The sequence below is a fragment of the Anopheles moucheti genome, chromosome 2 (genome assembly GCF_943734755.1).
Source record: "Anopheles moucheti chromosome 2, idAnoMoucSN_F20_07, whole genome shotgun sequence".
Classification (NCBI taxonomy): Eukaryota; Metazoa; Arthropoda; class Insecta; order Diptera; family Culicidae; genus Anopheles; species Anopheles moucheti.
This window is the reverse complement of record NC_069140.1, coordinates 69,820,700-69,848,505: the sequence shown is the minus strand read 5'-3', so window position 1 is coordinate 69,848,505 and position 27,806 is coordinate 69,820,700. Positions and strand designations below refer to the sequence as shown.

Below are 27,806 nucleotides of genomic sequence, written 5' to 3'. Positions count from 1 at the left end.
TGCGATTGCAATAGAAAAAAAATGTTCAAACGATTTCTCGCATTTTCGCCAAAAGTGTTCATGGGCAAACTTTATCTACTCGTCAGTAGCGAAACTCCTCCGCTGATAGGCAGGCGGCAGTTGAAAGATAAAACGTGCGAAGGGTATAAAAAATAATGATTCTCAGTGTCATCTTCATTAAGGTTTAAGTATAAAAAATTGTCATTAAGAAATCAACGGTTAGATTGCAGCTTTTTGCAGCAAGATAAGATGTTACTGAATTAATAATGGTGACGTTATAAACAATTAACAGTTAAAAGGTGTGGAGCAAGAAAACTATTTACGATATTAGTACTACCTATAATTTTTACCTGATTCTTAAATGTATTTAAATAAGCTGCTAACTTGAAGAAAAGTGGCTCAATGGAAAAATGCCTAGCTGGTTCGTGTTAGAAGCTAGTTAAAAATTTAATTAAAAAAAATAATTACGAAACAGTAAGAGTATTTACCATTCTTTCAAAAAACTCAAACATTTTCACAACATTAGTTTTTAATTGACATTTTGAAATTGAAGTATAAGAATTTAAACACTACAGTACAGACTTATTAACGTAAAATATGTTCACTTGATCCATAAAATAAAAGAGAAAGATAATGAATCTTAATACCTTCTAAAAAAAGTAGAAACAGAAAAATTGACCGAATATAGCGCAATATTTTCATTGTGACCACTTAAGACAATATATGGGTATGGGTTCATACATGTATGCAATGAGTGCGAATTTCCACACACATTGAGTATCTGTTCACACATGTCAATTCGTAAATGTATGTGATTTTTTCTTTATATCTGTGATTGTGCGTAGTTTTGTTCAAATAGGTATAACATTATCAATTATTAGTTATTAATTATTAGGTATTATAATACATTGTAGCGGTTAAACTCCAGCAACTAAACATAGCATATAAACGTAAACGTAACGTAACTGTCAGTCAAGCTAAAATTTGACAGTTCAGTGACAGACAGAAATAAGACAGAGTGGACACACAGCGACATCAACGACAAGCAAAATCACGTGTTCTTTTATTTAATGCGCAAGAAATCAGAGAGTATCGCATTAACATATTAAATAATTCTTCATGCTATTAATTAAATTTCAGAAAAATTCGGCCCGGTCGTTAGTACCTTCCATATTGTTCATATAAATCAAAAAAAAATATTAAAAAGCTGCAATTCGTTCAAATAAAAAAAAAACATTTACATCAGTAAATCAAATCTATTAAAATATTTTCATTAAACCGAGCCCCATTAATAAAGCATTGAAAATCTACTTGAACGCTGGCGTTGCGGTTTGTGAAACTCATCGAAGCAACAATGTAACGCCATCATCCCCATTTCCTTGCTCTCATCGGCCCTTCACGCATTTACTGGTAATGCTAAATTGAAAGACATTTTGATGCAAACATTGTATCGCGGTGGAGGCGCCCAGTATCGAATATCCCTAATCGAATCAACGGATACCTCAAGCGGCAGAACACGGAACATCGACGAAATTCTTCCCCATATATCCCTTTGTTGTTCTCCGGCATGCATTTGCTACACGTCGAAACGAGATTTTCGGTCGCGATCCATCACACAAGAGACGTGAGTGTGCGGAACCGCCTGATTAAATCTTCATCATTCGCTGGCTGCATCGGCTTTTCGCATCGATGACGAAATTGATTCCGTCAATTTTCTTCTGCCACCGTGTGCTTCGGCCGGTCCCTTTCCCGCCCGTAGGCCCATACCCTCGGGCTGGACCTGTCAACATACGTGTGCCGTGCTGTCAGGAGTTTGACGAGCAGCTCACGAGCAGCGGTGAGCGGAATCTTGAGAGTCACGCGTCTTTGGCACAAATTTTTCCCATTCCATCCATTGGTTGGGTTTGGCTGTGCCGGTTTAAACGAAGCGAATGGCAAGATCCGAAGCTTTCCACAGCGTTTTCCGGTGAACAAAATGCGTGCGCGTATACATCATGATGGGTGGCATACGTGCGTAAATGTATGCGTTACAATTTTGCTTCTCCCTTTGCAAATCCATCGTTGCGCGGAAATGAAAGCGAACGTGTCACGATGGGTTTGCGGTGAAAAGCAGTACAAATGATTTATTTTTTTACACGTGACGTGTACATTTTTTCCATCATGAGATAACATGAATGTCATTAGCGCGTGAAAGAAATTGAAAATTCATCACGATTTGAAAATTACTTGCAATGTTGCTTGTTTATTCATATAAACCACAAAAGGCAAAACTTTGAGCACAATAACGTTAAGATGAAGCATAACAGAAACTACATTACAAGGAAGATGATTATATCATTAGAAAATAAAAGATTACAAATAAAATAAATAAAATTTGAATGTAATAAATCACACAACATAATCAAATATCACAAAACACAAAACATCTTATTCCGGTAAATCCCAATTTAAAGCTGAATACAGCAAACTGACTTTTGACCTTACAAAACATGTCCGTACCGCTCGAAACCGTGCTCCACTCGCTGAACCATGCAACACCATCAATCTAACGCGTTGCCATACGCTTCCCATATCGTACGCATTCCGCCGGAATGGATGAACTTCCGCATCGCAACAAGCAATGTCAACATCCGCCATTGAAAGAGAAAATGGAAACAGAGCATGAAACGCAAGTTTTGTAATTTTGTCAAGGAGCAAGCTGGTTCATGTTGGGGATAACTTTTTTTTTTGAAGTTGAAAAAAAAAAGCTACAGCCACAGTGCGGAATGTTTGTATAACAAGCAAACTGACAAGGTACATTTTGGATGGAGCAGAGATGAGGGCAGTCGGGGCGAGCGTGGCGGAATGTACGCAACACAGTAGCATTACATCTAATAAGAAGGTCACCTACATTCGGTGAAGTAATCGAAGGACGAACTTGCTTTCGTTTTCCATAGCAAAGGGAAACGAAACGATGAAGTCTCGCAATACATTGTTTCGTATTTTTGAAGGTGTCCAAATAAGTGTACCAAGGATATGGAAACACACACATAGAAAAAAGCCTACACCATTCATGCTGGAATGATTATGTTTCTCGGTTGACTGGTATTTCCTGTATCGAGCGGAGCTGTGTGCAAAAGATGGTGACGTTTAGCGAAAAAAAAAACACAATTTCAATGTATTTCAATACCATGAAACAGAAGAAATGGATTCCCTCCTGCAACATTGCCCATTGCCGGTGACACACCGTGGCAAAACGACACATCTTTTAATACACCGTCGTGTAAGTATTTGTGAGTCGTTTCTTTTTTTTTTTTTTTGATTCCATAACTATTACCACGCATTCTTGGTTCCTTTGAAAGTGTGTCTATTTACCTTAAGCATTGCTTCGTGAGCTTCTTACACCTCTAGAAACCGGGAAAAACGTGAGCTTCCAATGTGGAGCTCCAACGCAACAAACATTCCACTCCTGCCAACGCGGAAAACGCGGAAACGCATGTCACAACCATGTGTCACTTAAGGCGCTGTTTCACTTGAAAAAACGCGTACCTGGTCGAATGGTTCGGTAGAATGCTGAAGGCACCGATGGAAGCACAGACGAAACGTTCCCCCGTAGGGAGAAACCATTGCCATATGCGCTGTGTGCCTGGGAATTTAATGTGATAGGAGCAAAAGAAAACGGAACGGAAGCGACACATTAAAGCGAAGGTGCTTTTGCCACCGATTTTCCTTCCCTTTGGGGGAGCCTCGTGTGACAAATAAAATTTCTCCATTTCTGGTGGGAAACCCATGCGCGTTCTCTCGACCGTGAGAAGCAATATTTCTCTGTCATTTATGTTTTACTTATGCATACAGCTGACGCCGAGCCCAGCACGGGCCTCCATGCCTCTCCCCCATTTTAAGGGTGTTGATGTTTTATTCTTCTTTTATCTTCGCATGTGCGAGGCTCTTTGTTCCTCACCGGTAAGCCGAACCGGTACGAAAATAATCTCTGCGGTAAGACTTTAAATGTCTCCTAGCCTGTCTGTCTCCCGTTTTACCAAACCTGTGCTCGTTGTAATGGGTAGTGATTTGTCACATTCGCTTACATTGGGTGTGTGTGTTCGCTTCTGACACAATTATCAAATAATTCGACATGATTATGTATCAAGACAGAGCAGTGAAATGTTAACTAGGATTCTTTTCAAACTGAATTAATTGGACCATAAATTAACAGTTTAGAATACCATTTCCGAGAATTTCTGCTGCAAGCAAAATATCTAAAATATTTGGAATATTAAAATGTACCATTAAAAAAAGCATACATCGTTGTAACACATACGTTTCTAACCGAGGTACAATCCACATGAAGAAATCAAATAAATTATTTCTCTCCATTAGAGGGTTGATGATCCACTTGAACGAGAACGATCGAAAAAATTTACAACAAATTTACTTTCTTTCGAATGTCAATTGCTCATTACCATGATGGAAGAGTCCGTCTAATCATTCGGTTAAATTAATAAAAACCATACAACTCACTCATAAACATTATCAAAAACATATTCAAAAAATAAAACAAAAAGCCAAACAATATTGATACATTTTTGTAAATTGAAAAATGTATTTTGAAGAATCAAACCCGATATGAACTCAACAAATTTGTGTATAGAATTTTTAGAAACATGTTAATCGATTGGAAGGAACCTTCAAATATGAATAACAGAACCTTGAAAAAAAAGAAAAAAAATCTAACACAAAGTTCTTTTTGCGATAGAAGGCAAACAATATTTGCTATAAAATAAACACTATCGCGCAACTGTGTAGCTATTAATCTACAACACATAGTTTATGAAAAAAATAGTTAAAATCAACAATCGAATTCGTGTGTGTGTTTTTTTTTTTTGTTTTAGCTTTATACTTTTATTTAATTAATAAAATGGCATTAGAACTGATTTGCCGTGTCCACTTTTCGACCCTAAATCGAACGGTTCGATTTCAATTTTGTTCCATGCCGACCGCAATGCTCCAGCTTTACTCCACCTCCGATAACATAGGGAGCGTGAGAAAAATAAGGCTTGAACATTAAATGTCCCTTTTTGGGCCAGTGGTGGCCAACACACAGGAAAATCCACGATTGCTCGATGCCAACTCTGAGGTAGTTCGGTTTCATTCCCTCAAGCCGCCCAAAATAAGCGTTATGAATAATGCATACCTCGGTCGGGCCGCTATGTATCGAGTGGCTTTCGGAAGCGAAACGGGAATACCGTAGCCAAGGGCTTTATTATACGAAACCCTCATACAAAAACACAACATGTCCGAGTAGCCACGCGTCGGCACGGGGTGGATCAGTGCCACGGGTACACTCGTGCAGAATATTTAACACCGGTGGTCCGGCGAATCGTCCGGCCGTAAATGGTCCAGTGCTTTTCGGTCGCTTGTCTCCCGGGAACTGTCCTATGGGTTGAGTTTTACGTTGCAGGGCTTATTTTATTTGTCGAAGGCTCGCATTTCGATGACAACTGCTGTCGCCGTTGGGTGGTTGAAAATTGGTTACCCCGTTTGGCACGGATTTTTTTAAACAAGTCGCACACAAAAAAATCGGAAGGATTAAATTGGGAAACATAACGTCATCACTGGAAGCTGTTGGTGTTGGTGTTATTTTGAAAACATTTTACAGTTCTATTATATTGGACCCAAAAGCTAAACAAGGCTTATGGGGAAATCGTGTCAAAAACAAAAACAAAATTTGATGAAAAAGAAGGATTATATTGACAGGATTATAGAAAGTTAAAAAATAGCAGAATAACACTGAGTAATATTGAATACTATTTTTTAAAACAACCAAACGAACCCCAGCACATTCAAATTCATCACGAAAGCTCATCAAAATTTCGTATAACGTTTGTACTGCGAAACACGGTCAATCCTTCCTACAAGACATCCCGTTCAAGTTTAAGATTTTACTTCGAAAGCAAAACAACTGCAAAGCACAAAGCGTCATAAAATGTTCCGATCTCACCGCATTCCCGAGGGAAATCTTCCAGACCCGTTCGCCAAGATAGGGATGTCCTTTTTGGGTAATTCCGGCAAACGATCGATAACTAGACCAACACCAAATCCTATTTACACGATTTCAAAACCCCTAACGGCCGTCCAGTAACCTGTTTACGGGCCAGATGGGCGCCAGCGGCTCGGGAAAGGTTCTATGAATTTCCAATTTAATGACCCCAATAATTTAGTGCGCAATCGTTGCGTAAATTAAGGTGTGTATGTAACCTAAATCTAGGGGCTAAATTTTGGGCTTTGAGATAGCTTTCCTGTATATAGCTGGGTTTTTTTTTTGGGGAAATAAAACCTGGGCCATGCCTTCCAACGCGGCGAAATATAAAGCAAGAGAATCTTGGGATTTCAATCGATGGGCCATTCTCACAAACAATCACACATACACACAGCGGAGGAAACCTTCGTAACCTATCCGGCAATAAAATAATCCCAAGTAACTTACCTTGTGCATCGGTGTACCCCAGAAATCGTTGAGAAACACGTTCTTGATCGAGGAGTGTGGTCGCAGGTCACGATTCTCCTTGATGGCACTGATGTCGTCGAACACGAAGCCACAGTTGAGACTGTTGTGGTAACAGAGAACGCACACCAGCGCAATCAGCGCCCCATACAGATGATGGGTGGCCATCTTTATGCGGGGCCGTCACTCGTTTCCTCGGACGTCTAGCTAGGCTTGTGATGTCCGGGAGTCAGAATCACCGGTTCGGTGAACGCATCAGTGGTGGGAGAGAATCGAGAATTTCACCACCGAGAAGGACTCTTCTCCGCCCGTGTGACAGAGTGCGACACAAATCGCCCTCGGCCCGGTCGCTCACAGTTTAAAAAGCCTGGAATGAGAAAAGAAAAGAGAAAGATGGTTGAGATTAGCAGAATTGTGACATCTTTTTGTTTTGGGTTCTCTCCTCCATCTGGAGCTCCAGCAGCTTTCGGTCGTGGGAAATTTTATCCAGATTAAAATTTGACAACATGGCAACGTCTTTCAAATGCCTCAACTTTCCTTGCCCAATAGAGGCAGGTTTATGAGATGAGCCTTTTTTTATGCAACTATTTAAGGACTAAGAAAACTTTGCTCTTTGCCTAAGTGTCCGTGTGCTTCAATATGCTAGAACAAAAAGTAGCTTTCCCTCTAAGATGTAGCAATACCTGCTTTCCCTTGCCCAATCTTCCATATAGCAATATCCCACAGGCCAATTCAACAAACCACGAGCTTAGGGTTTAAACTTCTTCGCTTATTCCAAACTTTTAGCCACTGCTTCACCAACGATGGACAAGGGAGTGCGTAATTTCTGCAGCACAATCTCTGCGCAACTCTCAACTACTACTTGAGATGCCTCGACCCATCGCCATCGCCATCTGCTGAAGTCATTTTCCCTCGAGCAGGATGAGCGATAGGCTTTCCCAGCACTAGCGCTGTGCACGTGCACCCACCCATTGCGGCATTCTGTGGTTCGGTAGAAAAAGATCGTTTTACATCTGTGGGCAAGAAAACAAACCTTAAACACGACTCATCCTTGCTTTAAATTTGTCGGCCCGATTAAACCTCACCCGAAAGGTGCACTAAACTCAAGACGTTCCCGAAGACGAACCTTTTCTTAATAAGAAAATCATACCGGCGAGCAACAAGAGAGATGGGGATGGCGTCATCAAGTTGCACCAACCACAAACAAGGGAACCTTCACTGCGGGAAAACTAGTCCAGAGTGAGGGAGAGAGAGAGAGACGGTGAGAGAGTGTGTTTCACTCTACCGGTAAGTCATGTCTACTGGAGGAGGAATTTTTTATACATGCACTATTCCGAAACGAGCAAACATATACAGTGTACGCATACGTATTGAGGGCATAATTTATCTTCTGAAATGAAGAAAACAGCAACAAGACACTGTGAATAATTGACGAGTTTGTTTATGATGTTTTTGAGCCTACAACAAAAACTATTAACTACCTGTCAACTTATTAACTACAGTTTTCCTAGAACTTACATATTGATTTACTCCGCAGTTGCATTAAATAAACTTTTCCAATACAGCGAATGACACATTGAAACATTTACAATGTTTTAGAGGTCCACCGGCTATTGTCAAATTGTTCTTGATAATGTTTAAAACAACAGTTTTGATAAAGTTTTCCAATAACGTCGCCAATTTCCACTCAACGGCGTACTTGCAAGTATGTGTATATACCATTATGAACTATTATACACCATTATTTATAAATTGAAAAACTTATATTTAAATTATGCAATATTCCACACAAGAGCAAAAACAAAGGATTATAAATAAATAAAATAGGTTATTACCATGTTTCAAATGATTTAACCTGATAGAATACTATAAAGTACCCCACACCAAATTGTATCACAGAAAATACGTCGTAGAAAATGACTTCTTGGGTAGGGGAAGGTCTTCGAAATTTGAGTAGAAGTAGGCTGCAGTGCACTGTTAACAATGTGTTTTGATCATTGTCAGATTTTAACAAAATAGAAATAAAAGGCACTATCTTCAAAGCAACGTTGCGAATAGATTTTGCGCTATCGCCTGAAACATTGCCTCAGCACCAGATGTTAATTGAGTCTTATTGTCTCATCAGAATTTCATCAAAGCTACTGTTCTTTGTTATACAGACACTAATGTTAGGAATTAAACATAAGTTGCGAACGTATTGTAATGCTAATGTGAATAAATGATGTAAATATGTCTAAAGCTTATTTATGGGTTATACTTCATTGTCAAAACATTGAAAACGATTGGTTATCCAATTGTAAAAAATAATCGTAAATTTGTAAAAATACAAAAGATTAGTTGACATGTTGTAACTGATTTTACTAATAACCAGCAGTGCCAGCAATATTTCCACGTTGAATGATTGAAAATGTCGCTGGGCACATGTTTAGTGCTCATTAATTCTAAAGCCAATTACAATCTGTCACGCTTCTCCCGCATCGGCAGCATCCGGAGCGTTTGCACGGTGAGCAACATTTACACCACAATTTACCAAAGCGTACCAGCATCATATTATCCACCAGTGTTTGGCCACGTGTTTTTCCACCATACTCTTCACGGTTGCTTCCCCACGGAGATACAGCAACCATCTAACAGTCAACTGCCGTTCCAGCAAACAATTTGATGGGGAAACCGGTATTCTGTTAGCGAAAACAGCTGAAATGAGCGGCAGCTTGGATTTTTATTATTGAATCGCACGCACATTCAACACATCCGCCACTTATCATCGCGCAAATCCACGTTCCGTAACGTGAGCCGATTAAAGTTATGAATTCTTCCTGCGAAACCATCGACATTGCAGAGAAGAAGCCTGCTTGCAGTACACCGGCGCAGGCTGGCTGTCTGCTGTTGTTCGGTAGCTTACCACCGGAAGGTGCGTACCGTTGACAAGCAACAACACTTCCGGCGAACTTCGCTCGTGCTATTCTCGTGAGACCGGATGAAGTTGTACAAATTCCAGCGAACCCACGCGCAATCCTCTCTGGAGTGACTGGAACGTGAAAACCTCGTAGAACAATTTGCTGCTCCCCAGTGCTGAACAAACAAAAACGTCGGGGACGGTGGGTGGTGGTCCGGTTATCCTTAGGCAAGCTAAATTCTAGCTTACTTGTCAGTGCGAGCAACCATTCTGGCTTAGCAAGGATGAAGCTTGTTCTTGGCAATAGTTTGGCGCTGCGGGCCAATGCAAACCACCAACGGATGATAAACTTTAACCTAGACGGTGGATGTCTCATGGCCCAAGATAGGCAGCAAAACGAGTAAGCCAATTTTATTAGCTGTATGGTTATTCACCATCGCGAGAAAAAAAACTAAGGCTTCAAAAATAAACGTTATAACAAACGAGTAAAGCGGCAAGAAAGGTACTCGTTTTGTTTGAAAAGTAGATCCAACCACCATTTAACAGCGGCTGCACCGCAATGGCCGAAACCCGACACAAAAGCTGTTTAATAGATTGGAAATTTATCGACAATAATAAATTCGTCCCACAATGCCTTTTGCTTTCCTCAAATTTCGGGATCCTCAACCGGACACGCGCTGTGGGCAAAATAAAACCGATCCTTTCGAAACGATCGCACATGTCATACAAAACCACACACCCACATCTAGCCCCATTTGCTTCCGTTGATAATCGATATCAACGTGCGTCTCGGCAAAAAGGTGAAACCAATCAAGATATAATCTCAATGTTTCCAGCTTCGATGGAAAATTGTTCACGCATACATTTCTAGTCGGCTGAGTACCTTCATTTTCACAACCATTGGTCAAGCGTCGGCGAAACGAAAATAAAACCAAAACCCGAAACCGTGAATGCTGATACTGATGATGTCCCTTTTAAAAGCATTGCAAGTGAGCACGCACTGTTGTTTCTGGTGAAATGTCACATTTGCCAACCGAGTGGGGGGAGGATTGGAAAATGGAAGCCAAAAATGTCTCCCAAAACCAAGGTCATTTCGTTAAACGCCTGAACGACGTAAACGGAAGACGACAGCTGTGACGGACCACTGCGCGATTCTTACACCTTTTTTCCCCGCCAGCGTTTGTTTTTGTGTGCGTGTTTCGGGGTTGCTGTTTTTTTTTGCTTTTGTGTAACCTCTGACATTGCTGAAAGAAAACTAGTTACTTGGTCGTCATTTTGCAATGCGATGTGAGAGTTGGCTCTCGCATGCCCCAACGGTAGCTTGTGGCAGCTGAGAAGAAGAAACACGAACGTGAGAAAAGGCTCCAAAATGCCTCCTTCGCGAACCGAATACAAAGCGAACAAAAAGCGCGAACACCAAAAGAGCGGCGAAAAAAAACTCACCAAGAGGCTACACCGGCAACTGCCAGCGGCATTTAAAATGAATGGCACCGGGAAAGCAAAGATGAAATTTAGCACCACGATGTCGTGCTGAATTTTAAGTGCCACTCCTGTGTGTGCGTATCGTCCATCGTCCATCGGCGAAAGTTGCACGTTTCGTTCGGAGGGGGAGGGAAAAAAAGGTGAAAAACAAAAACCAACCCAGCAGTGCTGGCAACCGGCAGCAACAGGCCGCCATTTTCAGTCGCTTCCGCATCGGCAAACTGGAACAAAAAAGCTTTTTTTGTCTCTGCTGATTTTGCCACACATACACACACGCACACACACAAAAACCTTACGTCATACGGATGGAGTCGAAAAGTCTGGGCGCCCCCGATTGCTTCGGCAGAATGTGCGGCCCAAAGTGGTAACGGAAAAAAAAACGAAAAATAGCACACAGAAATTGCCGACACGGGTGTCGTCCTTGTGCTTCGACTTGGTGGTGACCGGGTTTGGTGACTTTGAAAGCAGCGAAAATGATGAAACGACCAAAAAAAAGCAAATCACCAACTGGACAAGCCTATAAAGGAAACGGCCTCATGGCGGATGAACAAAATCGGGCCGGGCATTTTTACGCTTCGCACGAAATTTCCATCCCAGCGCCGATCGGCGACTCATGGCCAATTTTCTTCTTGCTCCAGCTAAAGCTTAATTTTCACTTGTCCCATCGATGGTTTGCATCGATCCCCCTGTTTGCATTGTTTCAGTTTCAAAGATGTGAACAAAATATTAATAAAGCATACCAGACCCATCCGTTAAGTAGCCAGCCGAGCAAAGTGCATGCGGTTTTTTTTAAACGAATAATGGAATAGTAGAAAGGAAAACCAACTGTCAGCACTCACATGGAAAACCACTCCAAAGTAACTGTGGTCGTCAAAGAAAATAATAAAAAAAAAACGAAATTGGTGCTCCACTTCAAACGCTGGTCCTAAACAGTAGAGTAGCACTGGTCTCAGTCTACTCACGAAAAGCGTTCCAACTACCGAAAGATCTTAGCGAGCCAACGCATTGAGAAACTGGATGCTAAACTGAAGAAAGAAGTATATCAAGAATGTAAAGGAAGAGTAAAATTTGCCTTCTGCGTGGCACACATTATATTATCCAGATTGACGCTTCTCCACCACGGGTTTTTTCTTCCCCAAGTGGTGAAAAATGGTAAGAGCGTAAAGATTTACCACCCGTTACAAATGGTTTATGGTGTACAGCTGGACACTCGACCAGACCAGTGTTTGCCCTTTTTGCGTCGAGCACAAACCGTATGTCTCGTTTTATATCGCCACTTAAACGCACATGCTGGCTGCCAGTGGCGAAAAAAAAAACGAAATGATCCGCTCCCCGGGGTGAAAAGATCATGCAATCCGAACGCTGGAAGGTTTTGAAAACGAGTGCGACAGAATTTGAGCTAGGGACAATAATCTAAGGAACGGTTTTCTCGTAAACCTGAGAAGTAGCATGTTTTCTAAACGATGCTAGCAGACCTTCATTAGAACCATGAGCAATGCACACAAAAAATGCAATTGTTAAATTGTTAAATGGTGCACAGAAACGAATCTATCAACGCTGTATTAGTGGTTAAGATGCTTGCGTAGTTCCTTGTAATAAAAGTTAAAAAATAAAAAAATATGATAATGGGAAAAATCATTTTATAACTTTTGAAGTTGTAGCATTGTTTAAAGCAATATTTCTCCAAATAATAACGAATAACGATGAAACCCAGACAAATATGAACCATTCTCTAGAACAAGGTTGCATACTGTAATCAGTTTTAGAAGAAGATGAGGAACTATTTAGTTTTTTAAAATTTCATATATTATATTCAGCATACCCGTACAATATTAAGGTGTACTGAAATTTAATCATAGATGAGATAATATTCAACAAAAAATATAATTTTTAAGGACTACACATGTTAATCAAATAACATGTAAAAATGTATAAAATAAATAAACGAATGAACATATATGATCAGTTAATCGTTTTCATTGTAAAATAGTGAAAAAAATATTGTCAGATTATCAAAAGCGTAATAAATAAATTTCCGTCTATGAATGATATATGGTTGCGGATATATGGTTGCAACCCCTTTGCGAACAAAATTATGAAAATTACACGATATTCAATTTTCTTTTTCATTCCGGCTTTTGTATGTGCTGCGCGCACTCAAGAACTCAGTGAATACCATGGAAAGTACCATTGGACCTGGTTTAATTCGAACCATCAAATAAAAAAGATACAAGTCGTTTTATCAATACATAAATTACAGTAGAATGTTCATCAATTCAATTAAAAATTCAATTGTTGTTGATTATTTTTTCAGAAAGTAAAATGCAAATCAAACGATAACATTTTTTTCAGAATTTACTATTTTCTCATTTTATACAAGAAGAGAAAGCTTTCGTATCAAATTTAAATTAGTTACATTAACATAAATCAAAACATAGATTTAAAATCAATTTTACTGCGTGTTAATACATGTTAAATGATACCAAGACACTTCAAATAATTACTATCGGAAAAAAGTCCGAAAAACACAAAATGTAACTATTCTAGCAATTTGACAGTGCTTTCCTGACGTATTGGTGTGGTACCATTACCATTCAAAGAACGGAATTATTTTGGAATTGATCTCTTTATTAAAGAGCCAAAATGTGTGGAAATTTCCCTGCAAAGTACATAGGTAGTACATAAAAATAGATATGCATAGAAAGTATATAGAAGATTATCGAATTCTTTTTGTTTGTTGAGCACTGTAGGTCCTGCTGCTGTACAACAAAAATCGGTGCCATAAAACAACGAATAAAAAATGGTAGAGTGGAATTCCAAATACCGGTCTTCCAAAAATGAACAACCATTTTGATTGGTCCAGATGAAATGAAAAAAAAAAACAACATATTTCCGATTCAAACCATTAAATTTTCCAATGAAAACCAAATACTTGATAAATCTTTAATGGTCATATTTAAATAAACATCATCGAAACTGAGAGGATACTTCAACAATCAGGTCAAAATTATATTTGAACAAAAAGACAATATACGCCATTTAATTTAGCTTAATAAATTATTACCAGCAGTCCAATCTTCATAAACCGAGCAATGCCAATAGAATATATTTTCAATAGACGCTCTCACCGCTTTACGTGTTGGGGTTTCGAATTCCTCGTAAGCGTTAAAAAACAAACCATCTACGCAGCAACAAGAACACCAACAGTAGCTTAAAAGCTCCTATTCAACGACACCGATGAAAGCCAAAGTCGAGTAAAAGGCAACCATATCATGATTAAAATAACCTTCGCATGCATAATCCAGCCCGGCAGCAGCGGTCACGAACGGCTGGGCGAAGAAGCTCATCATCGGCAGTCTCAAAGCCCCCGAACGAAGGCTGGAAAATTATGAATAATCCATTGTATAATGCACTTTCGAGCGCAGAGAACCGAGCGACGGGTCTATGGGAGGGAATAATTTTCAAAACGAAAAACAAAAAAACGAAAACAAGGACGAGAAACAACTTTCAAGAACCGCGCCAGCGATGTGAAGGAAGACTGTCGTTAAGGGTCGTACATGGGGCTGATACGAGCATGAGTGCGAAAGAGCTTTAAGTTGCCTGTAATATATTCCATCCCTCGCCGGCGCACATGCATCCGAAGGAATTGAATTAATTTTCTCGCACATCGTAGCGCGGACTTAGCGACTTATTAACTAGCATCCCAAGGAAAATCATACAACATATCCCACGCCCCGGAAAAAGACGACACACATCAGCAAGGACACCAAGTAACGATACACGGTTTCGGCACACAGTTTCGTTCGTGGGAAGTTTGAACAGACGGGAAGCCAAAGTTAGCAACCTTACTGGGTCATCCAACGCCGGCTTGTATCCCGCAGAACGGATCCGTTTCCTCCGCAAACAACCGTCCAAGTCACGTCAATGGCTAGCCAGGCACGAACTACGAGGTGACTTTTATTCACACGGAAGAAAGTAAAACAAAAAAACAAAACACACCGTAAGAAAACCGTGCAGCACTGGGTAGAAAACTGAAGCGAAGATGGAAAATGGTCACGGACCCGGCTCATTAGTTTTGTGGGTGGTGGCGCGTTCGAAGTGTCTGTCTTGTGGGACTCACATCGCTGGCACATAAAGCGGACGGAAAACTTCTCTCCGCCTGCAAAGCCATCCCTCTCTACACACTGGCACAAATTCACAGCCACAAACAAACACATCCACACACCAGCAACAGCAACGATGGTCCATTGGGATTGCTATGGCGAAAGTTTCCTTTTTATCTCTTTTATTCCCGCCACGCCCGTACTTGTGTGCAGCAAGAGGCCCCAAAAGTTGTTCCTTTCCCAGGTCGAAAGAAAAGCAGGAAAATGTGAGCTTGAAGCGAACCGCAAGAGTTATGAACGGACCTTCCATCGGACGCCTCCCCGAAGCACGTGATAGAAGGCACGGGCGAGATGGAAAATCGATAAAGGTGAAAGATTTTGCCGCTGCATCACAAACGCGCCATTACATTACGCAAATTCCCGGGGGCCCACAGCCAAATTCCGCGCACTAATAATCATTCATGATGGGCTGCCGAATGATATTTATGCTCCCACGAGAATGCTTCACATTTTTTTCTAGGGATCGAGAGACGTTTGCCTTGGGAAGAGCGTGAAAAGTTTTCAACCGTAGGCGAACGGAACGGTTGGCAAGGCACAATGGGGTGGAAGATTTCGAATGCTTTAATGAACACATTTCTGTACTGTTTAAAACTTACACACTGACAAACAACTGTATCATACTTCATTCTAAACTTCCCCGATAATACTATTTCCAATTATCAAATTCAAAGAATATCTGTACACGTGCCAAGCTTGCAATTTCGTTTGATTTTTAAAGAATGTAAAACGGAAAATTCTAGACATAATGGAATGGTTTCACGTACATAAAAATAACACATAGTCTATAGTCAGTCGCGTAAAATCAGTTTCATGGAGAATTTATTTAATGTTATAGATATTAATACGATCATCTTGACGCAAAAGTAGCTCAAGATGGTAAATGTTGTCTCTTAATGTTCGCATCTCCTTATTTTATCAGATATCGTATTGCTCTTATATTTCGTTTTGTTTATGTAACCAATATTGTTAATCGAATCCTTATCGTAAAAATGCTCAATCCATCACACCGAGTTGAAGCAACCGAAATTAGGTATTGGGCAGCATGATAAATTGATTTCGGTCACGAATTCCAAATGAATTTAGTTGATTAATACATTTCACCTGATGCTCGGGAAACACGAATATATGTCTCGAAACATCCAATACAGCAGTTACTTTTCCAGGCACCAGCACCGCAACTTCAAGTGGCCTAGACCTACCATGTAGCATAACTTTTCCAGACATAATCCTGGTAGATATCTAAACATTTTTATTACTTTAACGTCAACCGTGCTTTTTGAGATTTTCTATAACTGTAATATAATTATGCATTTTCCATTATAAGAAATGAATACATTTCTAATAGTTTTGTAATGTGATTTTGAATCGAAACGTTATATTTTTATTGATAAAAAAAACCAGTTGATAATGAAATAATGTATGAATATGCTAGCAATACCCCAATCAATAAAGTAAAGTAAGTTTATCGATAACACACTGCAAATGCAATTACTGACACAAAACGGAACTATTCAGTTTAATTAAAAGCCAATCATGTGCAGCGATTCGAAATGCAAACTCTCGTGCCGGACGCAATTGCGAGTAGCAGATAAAAAAAACAACAACCCACACTCACGTTATTGCAACCTAAATACTTTCAATTATTTCACACGATTGCACCATTGCGCCAAACATTGGCCAAAATTTACTTGTAATTAAACAACTGCCTCCATGTGCTGCTGCGTGTGCAGTCTTCATTATCGGATGACAACACACCACAACAAAACGGGATAAGTTGACCTCAAAAATGGAGCATCACGCCAGCAAACACATTAGTGCGAGAACGGCGCTGGAGAAAAGCAGCATTTGGAGTGGCCATTTTGGCGATGTATGCACGTTGTTTTCATTCATTGGCCCTTCGACTTTAATCGCGTCGAGAGAGAAAAAGATCTGTATTTAATACAATGCGCGCCTGCTGGTTCGCAGCCGTTGTTGGCTGTCGAAATAAAATTAACTATCATTTCATTACCACCACCACCACTCCGCAAGGCCCAACATCCGGACAAAGCGCGCTTGCCGGGAACGCTGGGTGAGTTATCAGATGGCCAGAGTTCGACTGTGCCGTGCCACAATCCCATCAGAATTTCATTGTTATTTTTCAGTTACACGAAAGTTATATTAAATTTTCTCACTCTCACATCCTTTGCCTCTCTTCCCTTTGCTGCTGTTCCATCAGCACAGTATCGGTGCAAAAGCTAACTTTTCACTCACGATGCCTTTTTTCCCAGTGTTCCATTTTTCACCACACAGGGAGACCGCTTTCTGATACTCATCACAATCGTTGCTTTCCCTCCAATATACAATGACGTCGGAGCAACGTTGCCAGTTCGGAAAAGCCTTAACTTTCTTCGCCAATTGCTTCGGGCTATTGGTTGTGTTGGGAAAACTGTTTCTCGCACAGTAACACACACGTACACGGCATGTAGCAAGAAAACATACTTTTTACTTATGTTTCGCCTGTATGGGCGGTTGGTACCAAAATTTTGCCTAAAAGAAATAAACTCGACACCAATAACAACAACCAAACCAACAAAAAAAACGGAAATTTGAAAAGACCTAGGACATAAACAACTAGCAGGACGTACTTTGGCGGTTGTTTTGATATAAAAGAAAGAGCACAATATTCTCCGAAATCAAGCTCAGTTGATAACTTTGAAACATTTAGTACCGAAAAAGAGCTATAAAAAAGGGAGAAAGGTGATTTTCCATACAGATTTGTTGTGTTACAGCCGATGATTTTGTGTTACACGGGTTTCGATACGGTATAACAACACTTTTCGCGTACCGAAACCGAACATTCTCGAAAAAAAAGAAAAATTACAACGTAACTGAACAAAAACACACAAAAAAAAAACCAAAAGCACTACCAAGATGATGTCCAACAAGTCGCGTGTTTCAACTTATTTAGCTTCGTTTAGTAAAGGATAATAAAGAAGACCTGTAAGTAACACGTCAAATGATGAGCATGATGAGATTGCTTAAAACTTACAAAATTAACTTTTATCTTGCAATCGTAACAAACGCTACCGTTTTGTAAACATTACCACACAATGTTATCAAAATAAACAAAAAAAAACCAAGGGCATTAGAACAATAGAACGATTTTACATTAGTTTCTTTCTGACACGTGGTGTAATTTTTCAACCGTAAATGTAAATGTGAAATCAATTATACAAAAGAAAAACTATTACAGCAACGTATCTAAGTGTTTACAAGAGTTTCACAAAACCACTCAATAACTACAGACATAATAGACAGTTCAAATAAAAGTCTACAATAAACGAGTGTGTGTGTGGTCTAAACTATTATGACAACACAGAAACAACAAAAAAGAAATACAAAGAAGAAAAAGAAGAAGAAGAAGAAAAAGAAAATTTCAATGGGAAAATGAAAATTAAAAAATTAAATGATTAAATGTTGATGGCCGAGCAGTTTATAAAAACTACGCAACTTAACCTTAGCTTTAATTTTAAACTTGGACAAAATAGTTGTAAAATTACGTAACTATTCCGACCATTATACAGCACCACTGGAAGGTATCAAAAGAACAAAAACCTTGATTTACAACATCATTTTTTACTTCCATTTATCAATGAAATGTAAACTGGGAATTAAATCTTTCATAAATGTTAAATCCGACACAAACAAACTGATATTACGTTAATGGAAACAATTCCAAACACCGTATAACGTAATACTGCTCATTATTAATCAAAGACAGATGTTTGTAGAAACCACCAACGCTTAGGCATCCACTTACACTCTGTTACAGCTAAAGGAAAGCCGCCTCCAAGCAGCGGAGAAATTAATTCCCTTTCGTTGTATTGTCCATTGATAGCCAACCATGCACGCTTTCCGAACATTTGCACGACGAAAATTGAAATGATACGCACAACACCAGCTTTGATCTCGAACCTAACCGATCCATTTGTGGGACGTAGGATCCAAACGGGATGAAGGGCACATTGTACAACGGATTTCCCTTTCATCTTCGCTACCCCTTGGGGGTTGAATTTTTTTTGTTCTCGCCTTTATCTCCATTCCCACCCATCCAGGGGCCAAAGAACAAGGGCGCAAGTTTTAAGATGATGATTTGGCTCTTAAAGGTAACTTCAACGCAACCATTTTCATAAAAACCGATTGGAAGAGAGGTAACGATAGGGCTGATGATGGAAATCTGTCTCAAAAGAACGGTATGGCAACCGGAAATCGCTCCATTTTCCTGTGCCTGAATCGGCATCCGGTATAGCAGTTGGTAGCTGTTCGCTCATTTTGTTGTTGTTCTTGTTTTGCACTGTGGAATTGAAAACATTCAAGGCATGAAATTGCTTTAAAGCATAAAAAACAGAGCAAAGCCAAAACGCAGCCAAACGAACCGTTGTAACCTGTCAAGGACGCGATTGGAATGGGAAAAAAATCGTGGGAGAACAAATATCCATGGCACAAGCAGCAGCTTACTACACGTTTCACCATTTTATTGCGACTGCATTACGATTGGTAGCAGGGGCGGGATCGTAAAACCTGGTGCTAAGAAAAACCCTTCTAATTCACTGCAAACTCATTCCAGCCGACTGAAGTTTTGCCGAAGTTGGTGCCGTGTCAAACAATCACATAAACATAAACCGGGCCCGTCGTACGAGAAGCAACTTGTAAGCAAACCAAATTCTTTACACGAACAAAATTGGGCATAAAGTTAAAAATAAATTTCGTCTCTCGATTCACTTTCATTTCCGCGGATTCCATCTAGATAAGCAGAACAGATGAAAATCATTTGTGCAAATACGATTCTCATCGTGTTTTTTTTTTTTGTATTTAGACCTTGTTGTGTTTGTGTGTGTGTGCGTTGTACGTCAAATTCACCACAGCTTAGAACACAATTTGCGTCCAAACCATACAACCTCTATCCCAACAGACACTGGTACAGTGACGGGTTTAATGCCACCTCCTTCTCCGGTCATCCTATTTGAAGTGCAGGTCTCCGACTCCGGTGCCCCCAAGGATCTTGATCCGTCACTGATGGTGTATCAGAGTCATGGATTGTTTCATTTAGGGTATTTAAGCCTAAACAATGTACTTAAAGCTGTCTTAAAAACCAACTAAAACGTAAAAGGGCATCGAATTTATTTTGCCAAAGGTGCATGTTAAGAGAAATTATAATAGTCCACCTCACCACTGACGGAGGTTATATACTAATCCGTATAATTGCATCTATAATTAACGAGCTATTGCTGTCTTCTATATAATCTTTAAATAATTAATCATAAATATTTAATCTGGTCAACAAGTCAATTTGGATGCAAAGTTTTCCATTTAATACTGTGTTATTATAGGTATATAAACAGATTGAAAGTCGGTGCGTGAAACTGATATGCAAGTAATGCAAAACAACCCACGCCATGTGCCGCTATTAGGACGTTACTCGGTGGGTAAATTTGAACAACAAACCAATTGAACTCCATTATCGAAAGGCTGATTCTAAGCTGTTTATTTGGGCATTAGGCCCAGGCATTTCCATTGCAACATCAACAAAATGATTCACTACGATCGAACTCCATTAGCGTTCTTGGATTTTTAAAGGTAGAGGTACGTATTTTAACGATTCACAGCCTTACCCAATAGAGTGTACTTTTAAGTGATTCAAATGTCTATGTCGTTGGGAACTTAAAAAGCAACATTTGTCAATAAATTTACTGTGGTTGTTAAAATGAAACTGAACGCAGATATTATCAATATAATTTTTGCAGGTTACGACAATCACCTTCAGTTGTTTGTCGGAAACAATAAATTCTCAGATTTCTTTTTTATTTTTCGTTAGAACGGCCTGGTCGTATCGACTTATTTTACCACGTAGCCGGATAGTCAGTCCTTGCTACAGGGGATTGGTCCGAATGGGATTTTGGTCCGGTCCGTTCGTGTGAAGACCGGCTCCGCTACCATCATGCCACCGGGCCGCCCCAAATCCTCAGATGATTTGTCTACAACAGGCAGGATATTCTCTGAGATTTCATCTCTTGCATCTTTAAAGACATCTATGGTCTAGGTAGGTCCCTTTTAATAAACCAAATGGTGCACACATACGATAAGGAGTATCCGAATGGAGTAGAAGCGTTTTTTTCGAAAATATTACTTAATTCACCGGACAGCGTTGATGATACATCCAGGCTGAGAAGTTTCGAATGAATGAAGCACTGGTGGAACCTCAACGGAACGGACAATATTCAATCTAACTTTATAGAATATACGGTTGGTAATTAAAACCAAAACATGAAAAATCATCACATCCGAACGACAACAATCACCATTTTACCGACTAACACACCTGACCTAGCTGTCTAACACGTGAATGGAATGATCCTGATGGGGCCAGCTGAATCAATAAAATTGCCCGCTCCGTAAATTGGGTGGCCGCTAATGGCCACGCAACATTTGCTCACGTACCCACCCGAAATTGGAGACGTACTGGAATCCTATCCGAACCGCACACCTCAACACCAGCTGCTCATGGTTTGCTGCTAATGGTCTCGATAAATCCGATCTAATTAAGACACACTCTTGGTCCAGCGGAAAACCACAAAGCGAGGAGGGGTAGGAGCGAACCGTTAGCGTTGGGTGGAAACGTGATGAAAGATACCATCCTCCCGAAGGGGTGGTTGAGGGTAGGGAGAAACACATTGCACGGAGGGTGGGCAGGGGATTGGTGAAATATTTATTACAGTAATAAGTCCTATCAGTCGTCGTAAATCAGTCCTTCTTCGATCCACTGGTTCGGTGTCGTCTTACCCAAATGCGGCTGCCCTCCCCAGTGCGCGGTTTCGGGGGAGTATATCGAATGAATTCGATTAATTATTCCATCGACACCGAACCCAACCAAGCCGGCACGAGATGACCAGGGTTCTGCCAGGGCCGGCCGGACTATGGTGTGCTTCGCTTCAACACCGATGCGTGCTCATTCATTCAACACAGCCTATTTGCACTTTCCGATTTTACCGCAGAAAATGTTAACCACTGGTGTTCCACCCAAACGAGTGAAAATCAATGCCGTCTGCCGTTGCCTCGAAAGGAAGACGAAATCTCGTCATCAGCTTCTGGGCAAAGCAGAACTGGTTGTCAAGTGGCACGTCGTTCCACTAAGGCGTGATGGAAATGCATCGCTGCTTGAGTGTTACCACGCGCCAAAGGACACTCTAACTGCGGGATGGAAACACCATATGGTGCTGGATGTCCCGTGGATTTGATATCGTTATCTTTTACAAGACGAGAAAAGGAAGCATCCAAACGCACGATGAATACACACACCAGGAAGGATTGAATTTCACATCCATCAAATCATACGGACACCAATGCCAGGCACACATACAAACAAGGAAACGGTGATGATTTCCGGGGTGGTGGTAGGAAAGAAGGGAAAATCTTCAGAACATTGCTCCACTAGTCAACTTTTCTTCAATCTTGGAACAGTTGCATTCCTAACACCATGGCAGGATGAGAAATATTCGCACTATATTTCCAAAAGTACAATAAAAGATATAAACCAGATCCTATTAGAAAAAAAAAAATAATCATGTAACTGTACCAATAAGTAATGTTTTGCACAACTGGATACTTACAAACCACAAACACTCGTTTGATTCCCTTTTTTATCGCCCTTAGTTGATCTGCCACTCGCTCTCGTGCTCTATTTCAGGCGATTAATTAACTTCGCGAAAATTATAGTAACTTTAGATTTACTTTACAAAAACCCACCATCAATACTAATCTAAAGCCTTTTTTTCGCACATTTTAACAAACAAATACTTTTATCAACACTCCCCCTTCCGGTCGCACTGAAAAACACGGCATTCCCGTAAAGGATGAAGAACGATGGGTGACAATTTGCTAACACTTATTGCGGAACAGGAATGATTTTCGGGAATGCATGGAAAATGGAAATGGAAAATGCACACTTCATCCCTTTCTCGATTGCGATTGACACACCATTCTTTTTTACAATTAAAAGCACATCTACTACACGGCACACAGCTAGAAACATACACTGCTTAGCAAATTACAAATTTATACACACGCACACATAATACACACACACGCACTCTTCTTGTGCTACTAGATCCGCCACCGCACAAGGGAGAAGCTCCAAATGAACTTTTCAAGCAAGTAACGAACGTAGACGATTTGCTGCTTTCGATCGAATGGGTTTTTCGCGACCCTGTTTTAAACCATTTTTCTAAAATTCTGCTCTTAACTTTAAAACACACACACGCACGCGATTTAAAACAACAATTTGGCGACAACGAAAATTGGGCTAGTGTGAGCTGTAAGATATCTGTCATAAAGGTAAAGTAAAAATTTTATTTAAAATTTAGTTAATAATGTTGAGAATTTTCATGGATTGTTTGTGGTCCGCATTGACTTGCGAAATGTGGCAAAACTCCTGCTGCCAAGTTCTTTCTGAGCTTTACCAAGGTGGCGATGCGAGTAAGAGAGCAAGAGAGAACGCGCGAGCGAGAGAGAGAACGATAAGGAATATGTTCCATTGAAACATTGAAAAAGGAGGAGAAAAGGCCCCTAGGTAGAACCAAATGTGACATGCTCGTGGTTTGCATTCCATTATTCTGTTTCATCAAACGAGGAACGATCCAACAATCGAAGAAAACATGCTTTTCTTCCCTAAATTTGCATCACCCAATCGTTACAATTAGTGCTGTCTCGCTCTAAACAAATCTTGTTTTGACGTTTCCCACATACGGCACTCCCATTAACCACTTGTTTCGGTAGCCAAAAACCGTGAAGAGACGGTGTCTATCGGTGCACTATTTACGTGCTGTGAACCGTATTTGTTGGTTGTCTTCCCGTCCCAGCGAGTTCGTGCCGGAAGAGCCAACTTTCCACTAATTGTCACCATTCTGCACCAGCTCCAAATCGCACCAGACGCTGCGGAAACATTCTGCACACAGTCATTTCAAAACGGGCGAGAACGGCACGAATTCCCACCGAGCGGACGTGTTTGGCACTGGTTTTCTACGGTCCGGCAATCGTAACTCAATTACACCGCACATTCCCGGTTCATTCAGCACAATTCTTTCACCTGTTTTCACCTGTTTTCTTTCAAGAACTCTCCCGCACCGACCTGCTGACCGAAATGCGAAACTTCTGCATCGAATTTTATCTGTCAGTTTGGGAAAACGTCTGACACAGACGTTTGACCTTGCAGACAGTCACGCTTTCTCTCGCTTGTGCGTTGCTTTGCGCTCTCTCTCTCTGCCGCGGTGGCATCCGCTCTCACCATACGTCTGACGCGTGACGTATCGTTCAAACCGACCGTTGGGAAATCTGACGCACCGTAAAAACCTGTACGCTGCTTTGGCAGGGTAAGTTTCTTTGGAAACAAATTCGAACCGTAGCACAAACTGAGACACTTCCGTACGCGAGCAAAGTGACCGACAGACTGAAGCGCTCGGTATCACATGATCGAGCCTTTTGTGTTCTGCAATGGTGTAAAAGGGGCGAACTTCGTATCAGGCACGACGGAACTGCATCCATTTCGGGCCGAGTATGCGCCTTAATGAAATTCGCTAGAGGGGAGTTGGAGTAAATGCTGTCAGCCGGTATAGCAGCGAGCTGTTGAATGTTAAGGGTTTTCAATGGGACTTCTGTGCTTTCAAACAACTTTGAAATTTAATTTTTACTAGTATAGGCTGATTCTGCATATCCTTCCTTTTTTATGTTTTTATGTAACATTTCGACTACTTCTAATTAACAAAATCTTCAGCCGCTTGCTTAAAACATCGCTATATAAAACCAAAACCAGCAAAGACAATATTTATGAAAGCCTTCAATCTCAGACAAAATCTCAGCAATTGTTACAAGACTTCTTGGTTTATTTATAATTACCGTTAGCTTATAATATACACTTCTGTATAAAATGATTTATTTGAAAATGTTTTGAGAACAATCCCAGAAGATTCCTAATAAAAATACAAATATATTTGTCCATTCCAAACTACTTATCGCACATTTACCCTGGCAAGCTGACAGCATATTTCTCCTACGTACCTAAATTTCCCCATCGAAACGAACGAACGCATGCGTTTGCTGTAACGCTCTGTCGGGAAAATTCCCCTCGGTCAAAGGAACTCGCACCCGAACGTAGGTCATTCTCATTCAACCAGATACCAGTCAACATCGTCAATGTCCTCGCCGTTCGTCAGACGGGGTCACCCGAAGGAATCGGAGACGGCGACGATATAAAAGAAAAAGAAAACCAGCGTACGGGAAAGTATGCGCAACCCTGTTCGTTGCACCAATAAAAGCAAAACGCATCATTATCAAAAAGTGAAACCGATGCTGCAGATCCGTGCCGACAGGCGAGCGCAACAAGCCGACCGACCCTCCCTGGAAAGTACAATGACATCCAGGAGGGTTCTCTTTCACAGGGTAGCAGCCCAGGGGGTTTTAAGGTGCCCGTCCCGCAAGGGAATTGCGTCGCGTGCTTCATCGAATGGCAAAAAGTGAAACGCAGATCGATGAGGGTTCCTTTACCTTTCACATTCTGGCAACGAAGTCATCAGCTTCGGTGAAACGGGGTGATATTAATTAACTCGTTACTGAGAACGAATACGCGTTGGACCGGGGGAAGGAATAGATGAAAAATTGGTTTGATAGTTTTGCGTTTGGAAAAGTTTCGACCCTCACTGAATGACGTATCCGCAAGCGGGAAACCGGGAACGAGACTCTATCCTAATGAGTGTTCTGAATCTAGACATGAGTTTCCACTCCCAAAAGCGGATGGTGGCCCGGTTGCGGACGTAAGGCGAAGCGCGCAGGGGTTGAGTTTCAAGGGAGAAAGTTTTTCCTACACTTCGTTTCCGCAACACACGAAGAGTTGTTTTGTGAAAAGATGCCATTTTCTTCCATATCCCATCAGTACGGTATAAGTTTCGAAATGAAAAACAAACCCTACAGAAAATAAAGCTTGGATCTGTGGTAATGCTTATCGATTTATCATCGCTCTGTAGTTCAGCAAATAGTGACAACTTTAAACCCTCCGCTATTCATCATTGGATTGCAAGTTTTCCCAGTTACTGTGTGAAAAAGAAAGAAAAAAACGCGACCGCAAACTGGAATGCAAAACCGAAAAAGAAAAGGATTGAGAAATCATAATCAAAGGACATAAATTTATCAACGCCACATGCTAACACCTTTGCCGTGCGCGTCAGGTGGAAAAGCAAACGTAAAACGAAATACATATCGAGTGAGAGAGAGGGAGAGAGCGAAAAAAAAGGCAGCATCTACACCACTTCAAAGTTCACATTCGTCCCGTGGCAATCTTCGCGTGGGAATCAGGATTCATTGAACCGTAAGATTGCAGTACTGGCGGCCCTCGCATAAAGACCGGGTACGGTCGGTCAAATAAATCATTTGGCGTAAAAGTTTGCCATCGGTGGCAAATCCAATTCCCACACGACACTGGATCCAACGGATGCAGGTCTCTATCGCTTGGACGCTTTTCCGATTCGCTTTTCGCCGAACGTTCGCTGTTAATTTAGCTATCCACTAAACCGTGTTCGTGTTTGGTTCAGATTTCGTAAATTTGGATTGTTCTTGCCATGTACGTCTGCTGTACGATCTTGTGTACGACTTTATACATAGTTACACACACTCGCATTTTTATCGATATTCACCAATACAGCGTAACCGAAAGGTCGAATTCCGTCCCAAATCGGTGGCTGTGCGAAGAATGGTGAGAGAAAACGCAGTACGGGAATTTCCATACACGTGGAGGGAAGGAATCCTTCGTTACATTGACCTCGCACCCAAAACCAGACAAACACTTGAGAAACTAAAAGCGAAACGCATCACGTACCTTTTTTTGAACCTTTAAAAGAAGGCAAGAACAAAAAAACACTTCTCCAGACTAAAAACTAAAACAAAACAAATACAGTCCTTCTACGTCTGCAGCATCTGTGGGCGATTATTTCGTTCCGTTCTTTCCAGGTCACCTCAGGTCGTTTGCGGTGGAAAGGAACAGTGGAGAATCCGATTCAACAACGGCTTCGTTTTGGGATTTCGAACGTTATTCTTCGCCTCCTGCCCAAGTCCATCGCAAGGTGGAATTTTCGATCGAAACGTTCTCCATCTTAGCGGTCAAACTTTTGTCCTTAGGAGGGTTTTGTTTTCTGCTTTGCGAGTTCGGCTAAGGGCGTGTGCGCGTGTGGAATGGTAGGATTTAAAGGTAGGATGTCCTACTCGACATGTTTTCCCAACCTTCGTGGTTTGCTAATCCCTGTGCCAATGCCATCCCGTGACACTTGTACATCTTCGGTCCTGCCCACCGTTCCGAATCTTCACCGCCATCTTCCGTGACACCGCATGACGGGCGCACGTATCACACCGTAGTGCACACCGGCGCCAATTAGTAGCGTCGGCCCAGAATGGAGTCAAGGATCTCGCGCGTCTGTCTGGCGCTTCGTGCAAATTCTCTTTCCCATTTGCTCCCGGTCTCACGAACACCTCCCAGAGCCTTGTATTCATGCTGCCTCTCATGCATCGTTTATGGGATCGTTTTTTCGCACTTTCGCATCCATCCGTTTTTGGCGTCCTTTTTGATCTGCGCTCTGTCTCGAGGACCAGCCGGAAAACGTCCCCCGCCTTCGAATGGGACGCTTTGCCAGCCGACAAGGACGTTGCGGACGTCTACGTACTCCTCGAGTCCTTGTCCTTGGGAAGCATTGCGCTGTGCTCGGTT

At 41.1% G+C, this 27,806-nt stretch overlaps 1 protein-coding gene across 2 annotated transcripts in view; it reads right to left on the bottom strand.

The window, feature by feature from the left end:
- LOC128310612 (protein O-mannosyl-transferase Tmtc3) overlaps nt 1–24,226 on the bottom strand; it is a 157,395-nt gene extending 133,169 nt beyond the window's left edge. Inside the window, exons 1-3 of one of the 2 annotated variants that reach the window (XM_053047298.1) lie at nt 24,147–24,226; nt 22,672–23,384; nt 6,467–6,851 (exon numbers count right to left, since the gene is read on the bottom strand). In XM_053047298.1, coding sequence (XP_052903258.1) covers nt 6,467–6,652 — 186 coding nt within the window. In that variant the 5' untranslated portion in view covers nt 6,653–6,851; nt 22,672–23,384; nt 24,147–24,226. The remainder of the gene's footprint in view (nt 1–6,466; nt 6,852–22,671; nt 23,385–24,146) is intronic. The other variant, XM_053047296.1, reaches the window with a different exon arrangement.
- Between the last annotated feature and the right edge of the window lie 3,580 nt (nt 24,227–27,806).